Source organism: Echinococcus granulosus, assembly GCF_000524195.1.
Source record: "Echinococcus granulosus chromosome Unknown EG_S00012, whole genome shotgun sequence".
Classification (NCBI taxonomy): domain Eukaryota; kingdom Metazoa; phylum Platyhelminthes; class Cestoda; order Cyclophyllidea; family Taeniidae; genus Echinococcus; species Echinococcus granulosus.
In genome coordinates, this window is record NW_020170392.1 from 1,068,805 (window position 1) to 1,077,552 (window position 8,748).

General features: G+C 41.7%; 1 protein-coding gene across 1 annotated transcript; it reads right to left on the bottom strand. All coding sequences in view use genetic code 11, as the record gives it.

Annotated features, from left to right (window-relative positions):
• Positions 1-3,292: 3,292 nt before the first annotated feature.
• Positions 3,293-8,443, bottom strand: EGR_02670 (Twinfilin-1; the record flags this gene model as incomplete). The annotated part of the gene is made up of 6 exons (XM_024491919.1): positions 3,293-3,430; positions 5,569-5,690; positions 6,814-6,967; positions 7,765-7,992; positions 8,030-8,382; positions 8,419-8,443. The coding sequence occupies 6 exons, from the start codon at positions 8,441-8,443 to the stop codon at positions 3,293-3,295; spliced, it is 1,020 nt and encodes a 339-aa protein (XP_024353734.1).
• Positions 8,444-8,748: the final 305 nt, after the last annotated feature.

Consider the following 8,748-nt stretch of genomic DNA (forward strand, 5'->3'; position numbering starts at 1 on the left):
TGGAGGACAATAGTCGTGCCTTTCAGCGCCTGCCTATTTACAGTGAAAAGTTACACAAACAGTCAAGTATTTACACAGCCCCTGTTTTACTTTGAGATCCGTCTCTGGCGCTTTTTTCGGTCGACCTTTCGACTCGGCCATCAAAAAGCAGTCGGTGCTGTAAAGAAAACCCTCACAGTCCATCCACGCTAGTTATCAAATTTGCGCCTGAGTTGTCTACCTTCAAAGTCACTAGTCCCTCTTGGCATCAGCCTAGATGTGGACTTCTATTATGCGTGGGTGTTGTACTGCGGTATGAAAGAATGCACAGTTCACCAAAAATGGCCATCGCTAATTGTAGGAACACTGACCTAGGTACAGAGCCGTTTAATAAAGGACAAAGTTTTTCTCACTTTATTGCTGCTTAGCCATCTCTACCTATCTGGGTTCAATCCAGCTGGTGGGTAGGTAAAAGTATAGATTACGTAGACCGCTTTGTAAATAACTTTAGCTGATGTTTCACGACTAGTGCCGTTTCAGTGATGGACAGCACTCCTGCAGGACGTGGAACTGGTATATTTGCCGCAGGTGGGCGTCACTCTCAACCCTTCCGTTGAGGATCGTCACAGGTCCTTCCAGCCGCGGCCTATCCCCTTCTTATTTTACCATAAGTTTTACCATTCAATACTAGGAATTGGGGTAGCCAGGAGGCTAGGCAGAGTCCATAAATCGTTCGTTGCTAAAACCGAGAGTTAAGAGAACAGCTATTATATTAAAAAGGCATGCTAGACAACTTTACGTTGTTTGCACGTAGGCCGAGGCCTTTTTTGGTCAACGTGGTTTCCAAATTTGTAAAAGTTTTTATCTCAAGTGCCAATCATCGGCCTTTCCTAGTATTATTAATAAGAGATTTGGACACCCTCTAAGAATAAAAATAAAAGGCACGCGTTCGTCCTACTTTTAAAGAATAAAGCCAAAGTCGAGTTATTTTCGATAACCTTTTTACTGAGAGTCTTTATATCGTAAGCGCTGGAATGCGTTAATCAACTTCTCGTCAACTTTAATGAGCTCCCTTTCAAGTCTCAATTCTCTAGGACTGACAGCTAACATGACACGGCACAGATGTCTAAACCGATGGGACCCCTCTTGTACTCGTCAGAAAGGCATTATCTTGCATTGGTTGTAGAGTTGCAACATGGGCAAGCACTTTCGAGTTTCACCAATTTGCGTTTTACTTTAAGCAATACAAACATATCCATTCTTCATGTCTGAAATGGTTAATGTCGTGAGATGGAATTGTAAACCTTCGTGTTGTAGCGTCCCGACGTACAGAAGGCCTGGAGGGCTACTGGCATAGCCCAGAGCCCGGGCCGCCCGGTAGAGGTACAATAGCGGAGCTCCTAAGTGGCTCGTTTCCAAAACCGCGAGTTAAAGTTAAACACATGAGATGTTAAAAAGTATCCTAGTTTAACTGTTTACCCATTCACCAAACAATAAATCGACAAAAATGAAGTTCTATACATATATGAACGAAATGTGTGTATCATGTGCTAGCATAAACTTTCAGACAAAACTACTGCACAGCAAATACATGCGATTACACTAATGATCCAGTCAGGTGGTTAGTATTGTGACGGCCGGATTAGTATCACGTAAAACTTGGAGCCAAGTGATTTCTACTGGCGAATACAAGTGGTCAAAAGCTCGCATTCACCTTCTGCGACACTTTGTCCCGACATAATTATTAACCGTTTCTAAAGATCACCGCATTTCCCAACCAACGACCTCCCTTCATATGAGAGATTTCAAACACCTTTATGGAGCACTCAAGGTACTGAACAAGAATATCACCTCTTCCACTCTCTGGCGAGTAGAAGTTGAGATCACGTTAGGTGTACTTCAGAACATGTGAGTCCAGCCAGATGTTATGGATTGGTGAATTTTAGATGCTACAATAAGATGACTTTTTACTGAACCATCACGCAAGTATTTCGCATGGAGATAGTTTTTAGTGAAGAAAATAAGATCACTTTCGTTGATAATTTTGTCAAACTGCCTCAGACTCAAAGTGACAGCGTTGCGCACCATTTCAAAGAGAAATATTAGCACAGTGATTCACTGCGATTCCCGTAGATTAAGTGTCACACTGAAATCCATCATGAATTCATCCTAGATCCATGTTATGTATAAAGTAGAAATGTTGTTACAGCATTTCCAGGTAAGACGATTATTGTAAAAGAAGCATGGTTAAACACTTTACCTCTCACCTATTCACGTCATTTTAATGAGGCGTTTAAAACCGGGGCAGAGGCCACGCTACTCTGCATCTGTAAGTCGGATTGGTAGTTTACTGGTTGGCCGTTTCGTCCATAGCGGCGTCTAACGCTCTACTGAAATGCGGAAAGTAAGACTTCTCATCTATGAGGACATGGATATCGTATGAAGATATTGGAAGCATAAAATGCGTACACTTTGATGCAACAGGATGTGCATTTGGCAAACTCTAATTAGATGCATATTTACTCAAAACTGCTGAGATCCGGCATCAAAAAACTGCCTAAACCTTCAGAGGCAGCGGATGCGTCCGACGCTATTTTAAATAGCGGGAATTTACAAAGGGTTAACGGCACAGTAAGAGAGGTTATGAAAAACTTCGAGCACGGAGTTTAATTACAACTGCAGCCTTTTTGACAAACAATTTAATATGAAAATTGCTGGAGAAATACATGCAACTAGTCACAATTAAATCTGAAATTTACCCTCAAGGCACACATATGCAGACTCTTCTGACCTGACGGACTTTTGTGTCACTGACGGTAGTTAGATTAGCTCATTTGGGTGGGTGGTCTCCATCCCTTTTGATTCAGTAATCACAACTGCTACGTCATCTCACGCTCACGGGATTTAAATGATGGCGCATCCACTGAGATCATTCTTTTGTGCGCCTTCGAGACAGGTGCTGTCAACCCCTTCAGCCTCTAAATACGCCACCACAGAAACCTCGTTGTACAATTCAAGAATGTTGTTCTAATTTTACCAGGAGATATAAAGTGACTTTACTTCAAATAGTACAAGGACGGTGCGTTTGGTTTAAACGACGAAACGGTCTAAATCACCGTACCGGCCATCTTATCTACGCGTAAATACTAGAACCTAGTGACTACATTTGGGTAATCAAAATCACAAAAATCATTCCCCAAAATGAGAGGATATGTAAGTACGCGTGTGAGTAAAATCAGAGTTAAAGTTGGCATAAAAGAGAGAGAAAAATGTAAGTGAGCACACAGTAATACTCCTGGGGAGAGAGGCGCTTTCATTTGATGAGGCGGCGAGGCCCCCGACCGGCGGGTCCTTTAGGACGGGAAAAGAAGAGTGGTGCAGCGGCCTCTTTCGAGTGAAACGTATCCATCAAGAAGGGCGTGGTAAACTCCCTGAAGTCCTCAATTTCCAACTGCGGGAAGCGAACAAAAAGGGCAGAGTGCAGAGAAATATCACTGTGACACGGGAGGTGAATAGCGAGCTACTAATTGTTCTACATTTCAGCAATACCACACAAAGTGGAGTGCTACATTGCATTTGAAGCTAGTTGTGGCTCTTCATTTTAACCTTCTGCTGGCGAATCGATGGATACATTTAGGCTGCAGAGACCTGTTTACTGGCAATTACATCGGTTAACGGTGCTTACAAAGGGGAGAGTCCCACTGAAGCAAATGCAGAGGCGTTCAGGTGAAACAGATGAAAATCAACATGATCACTTTAATTACTACGAGTAAATAAAAGGTATACCTCGTAACAATACGATATGGTAGTAGTCAACAGAGCGAAAAAAGAGGATTACCAAGTGGATTTTTAAAACTGTTTTATCAGTCAATTTCAGCAGCAGCCCAACTACAGTAGACATAACAGGAGCGCAAAGTCAGCAAAGTAACAACCAATCAGGCTGCATTTCGAAGTTGCATATGAATGCCAGTAGCAGGGTTTTCAACAATGCAACCTTCAAACTTGTTATGTTCAGTGGTGAAATTCAAGCTAAGACCCATACAAAAACATAGTTAGAAGTTGGAGAGCTTTTACACTCTTAAAGAGCAGTAAAAGGCAAGCGTTCTTTATCTTGCAGCTTGGAATCTTGACAAAACCCCACACTGAAGAACAGCTATTTTTTGTGATGGCCTCTTGAGCTCCATTGGCTTGAAGCAGATAGGTCAAATTCCGCAGCTTTGTGCGTGTAACTGCAGAATAATGTGAGTATGCAGAATTCTGACAGCATCCACACAATCGCATTTGACTTGACTAATTTGCGATTGACAACGCTTTTTGCAGAATGAAGGAGAATGCCATCTGTTAATGATCGTGTAGGCATTAAAGTGGAGCCGATGCCAATTGATACAGCATTCCACTCTGCACTCCAGCGCAGTTATTACGTGGGTGATTAAAGCAGATCTTCAAAGCTATCACGACGATTAAAAGTACCACCCGTTCGTTCGCTGAGATTGTAGTGGTGAATCGACCAAGCGGAACCTAAAAACCGCTTTAGGGTCAACGACGCAGCTTTTATTACGCAAAAAACGCAGCAGAACGTTTTCAACGACACAGATGCATGTTGCGCGGAAAAAGTGGTGTCATAAAATGACTGCCTTCTCACTTTCTGAGGTCCCTTTTTGAGCCTCAGAGATACAGTTAAGAAAGAAACTGATTAATTTAATCGACACAGAACTTGAAATCACGAGTGCCTTCATCCCTAGCCGAAATGCAGTATATTTAACTTAGAATAAAACAGCGTTGAGTAAATGTACAACTTTGAGAAAATGCGGTATTAGAAGTGACAATGGCATTTTGACTGCATCCGCCTACGTGATAGATTGTTCCTCTCCTCTGATTGAACGGAGTTTCATTCCTTAAATTCGAACATAGGGTTAATTGACTTGACTGCACTGCTACCACACTAATGGTGCACCGTTTGAGCCGCCTAATTATTTGAGATAGGCGCCACACCTACCTACTGTTATATGTTATACCTCCAGACTGCTTACCAATTGACCTACAGCTGCGAGTTAGTTCCTGTAAAGATTATTTTCTGATGCATAATGGCCTTGAGTTAACCATGGTTTCTGTTTTAGAGTAAAAAAATGAAGCAGTTTTTGCTGTAAAATTCGCCCACTTGAACTTTCTAAACACCAAATTTCTACATACTAGGCGTCCTTCGATTAAAAGTGATAGCGGTGGCCCAATAACTATCCTGCGGATAGACGTGAGTTCGGCCATCTAATTACTACGTTTCTAGTATCATACTCCCACAGGTGGATGCCTAACAGGGATATCACTTCTCCAGTTGACCAATTCACAAGTCAGCAACACCATCTACTCTGCAGAACTGCAACTTGTTCCATGATCGACAGTCTCTGTAGTAAGCAGTTTGTGTTTCGTGTGAGGACTAGTTTGAAGATTAGCCTAGTCGCTATTTACTTAAGGCCAGCGTAGAAATTCGCGTGAGACTCCAGGTCAAGCTTGAGTGGGAGCCAACGTACAGGCAAAAAAGTACCATTTTTACCGATGAGAGGGTAAGAAAATAGGGAGAGAGCAGATGCCTACCTTGCTTTGGATGGCAATTCCATACTGACGCGAGAGACAGTCGATTAGATTGCCCTTACAGCTTGAATAGAGCATACGCTCCTTTATAGAACTCTGGTAGCCCGGTATTGTATGGACAAAAACTAGTGGAGAAAGAAGAAGAGGGATGAGACGATCTTAATGGTACGGGATATGCAAGAACCTACTCTAGCATAACCTCATCCACTAAAATGAGTGAAGGACGTAGGGTAACAAATGCCAAGTTTATGAGATGTGGGCAGTATGTTTAAGTAAGTAAAAGCCTCTTAGAAATGATGCGGTAAGAGGGGATAAATAAAGTAATTTGTGATGAAATGTTTAAAATGTGGCTGGTTTTCTTGAAGAACAACGCTTGATCATCATCAGCAGCACACTTTACCTAAACTTGAAAGCCAATTGTCAGTCGTCAATGAGTCAATGTTATTGACGCGGATAACAAACCAAATTTCTTATCAAGTTTATGCCTTAAAAACATTTAACTCAAGAGACTCAGTTTTTGGTCTAGAACTGTGTTGGCCTACTCCGGGCCAACTGTGTGAGACCTGTCCGATCAATTACGAGTGATGAAGAGAGAAGCTTGCAAGTAAGCAGTTAAGAATGCTCAAACTGGGAGATGGACAAATTGCCTTGAGTAACAGCGATCGAATGCACACAGCACAGGGCAATCACAGGAAACCGATTTAAGAACCATCTATCAACCATCCTATTCATCAGACCTCATCAGAAGTTAGCATGCTGCTTAGGAACCATAAAAAAGGCGCTTCTTAACTTCATTACCTCCTTAGGCTACTAAAGCGCAGAATGACAGGGGTTACTGATGAAATGACGAAAACATCGTCTGCTTCGATTAATACACAGCTTTGGAGACTGACTTTTTGACTGAACTTATAAGTCAAATTCGAACACTTTAGGGTGCTATTATCACTACTCGAATCGACTATGCCAAATAAACTAAAAGGATTAATCTAGTTCCTTACAAAATATACAAAAAAGAAGTCAACAAATAAACTGATCCACTAAGGATATCAAGGAATGGTTATAAAACGAACTTACAAATGAGGAACAAATCCACATAAGGAACCAAATCCGACTCCAGCCCCAATTTTTAATCAGTAAGTACGAATGCAAATTTTCTACTCAAGTTTTACAGGCATCCTCTATTCTATTAGCGACTAGATACCGTGAAAAACGTAAAAATACAACCACCGAAAGTGTATATTGACGCACCTATAGGATCGCACTTGGTCCCATCGAATTCGTGTGTAAATCGGAAGAGGTGATAGGAGCCAGCGTTTGGTGGAGTTAGGGCGCCAATTTCCTCCGGCTTCAAGTCTTTCTTCGAAACTGCCACAAAAATACACTCCTGTGGAATGTCAATTTGCTGGAAGAAAAAGTTCTGAGTCACCAAACATCCCAAAAAAACCGTAATTGAAAACTCAGGTGCTGTCAGAAGTCACATGAAGCTAGCTATTCAAGGGATTTACATGATGCAACTGACAGCATGGGACCAGCAGAAATACACTCATAATCGGAAATTAGTAGAAATGGTTGAATAAAAAGCAAGATTTTAAGTACTTCACCACAAATTCCCAGCTATAATACAGGCTTTACAGGTATCCTCACTACTTTTTATCCTACAGTGGTACAACAGTTTCTGTTAAGCAAAAATTTACAATAAACGGTTGGTTTTTTCCTACCAGCTTAACGTTACGCGGTCAAAATTTGGAATTGCAAATGTTGTCAAAAAATCAAGCACCCTGCCTATACGCCGTTTAAATTAAGCACAACAGTCCTGTTCCAAACAAAGTGCTCCAACAAATAAAGCCGTCAAATCATAAATTCTGACCTCCAAACTGGTGTCGAAATCACGTGACCAACTACTGAGAAAAGACAAAAAAAACATACACACGACTTTAGGGTAAAAAGCTATGCGCAGGTAGCGTTCCTTATTTGAACAGAGGGAACTGGGCGTGCCAAATGGGCCGTATATAATTAGCAAAATATGCGCATTACAAATGGTAATAAGTGATAACTTCCTATTTCCATCTATTAAGAATGAATACACTGCTCAGCCACACATTGTTAATAGCAATCGCGTTCTGGAGAACCATAGAATATCATCAAACCAGAAAAATGGAGTTTTGGATAGCGAATAAAAGTGGAAACAAGCAAACTTACGAATTGGAGATAGTTGACCTTCCCAGCAGCAAATTTTTCAACACTTTTTTGGGAAGAACTGGTCAATGCGAATGCAACTCCGCCCATGCTACTATATCCGTCGTTCATCGAAGCATGAATAACGTGACCAGCTGCTGTTTCCTTGGCCTCTTCTTCAGCATGTGTGAGTGGGACGGGGGCCTCCTTAGAAATCAGGTGTTTTCGATACCCAGCCAGGGAAATATCCTCCTGCATAATACGTAAAACCAAAAATTGGTGTATTTACCTCGTCGTGACACAACAAGTCATCAGCAAGGTAACCGTCGCCGAATTGACGTCTGATGGTGGCTCGTGTGGAGGCATAGAGTGTTTTTTGCCAGACATGAGTTTCGTTGGGAATCCAGGTTAGAAGGATCCACTCATAGCCCAGATTGTTCTTCGAATCAAGGCGGTAGAGGATGTAAGAGGCGGTTTTGGAATCCAGCAGGGGAAGAATCGATCTATCAAACTCGTCCTCCCAGCTATCCTTAACTGGAATCATCTTACGCAGTTTGATTTGTTCATCTTCGATTTGCATGTAAACTAGACGAATCGAGCCAAGTTTCGCCTTAGCTAGAGCTGAGAGCAGCTTTTCGTTGGCTGGGCAAGTTAATTAGGGGCATAAAGACGACAAACCTGCAATGCCACTTTGAGCAGCCATTCTTTACTACCTGTAATAGAAATAGAAAACCGACAATAAAAAAAGGCATGAAATAGGCAGTGACACCAAAAAACTTTCCTGTGTGAGAATAAAACAAACTAAACAACACTGGAGATTAGGCACTTAAAGGCACGAGTGGAATCGATGGTAAATCAGAGGCAAAATTATGTAAGAATAAAACCCATAGGAAGAAGATTAGGCAAACAGGTTAGACTGGTCAGATAAAGGCAAACCAGTATTGACATTTCGAATTACTGGCCAATCAGTGGTCAGGCTGGCCCCAATCAATAGATCTTATATTTAGG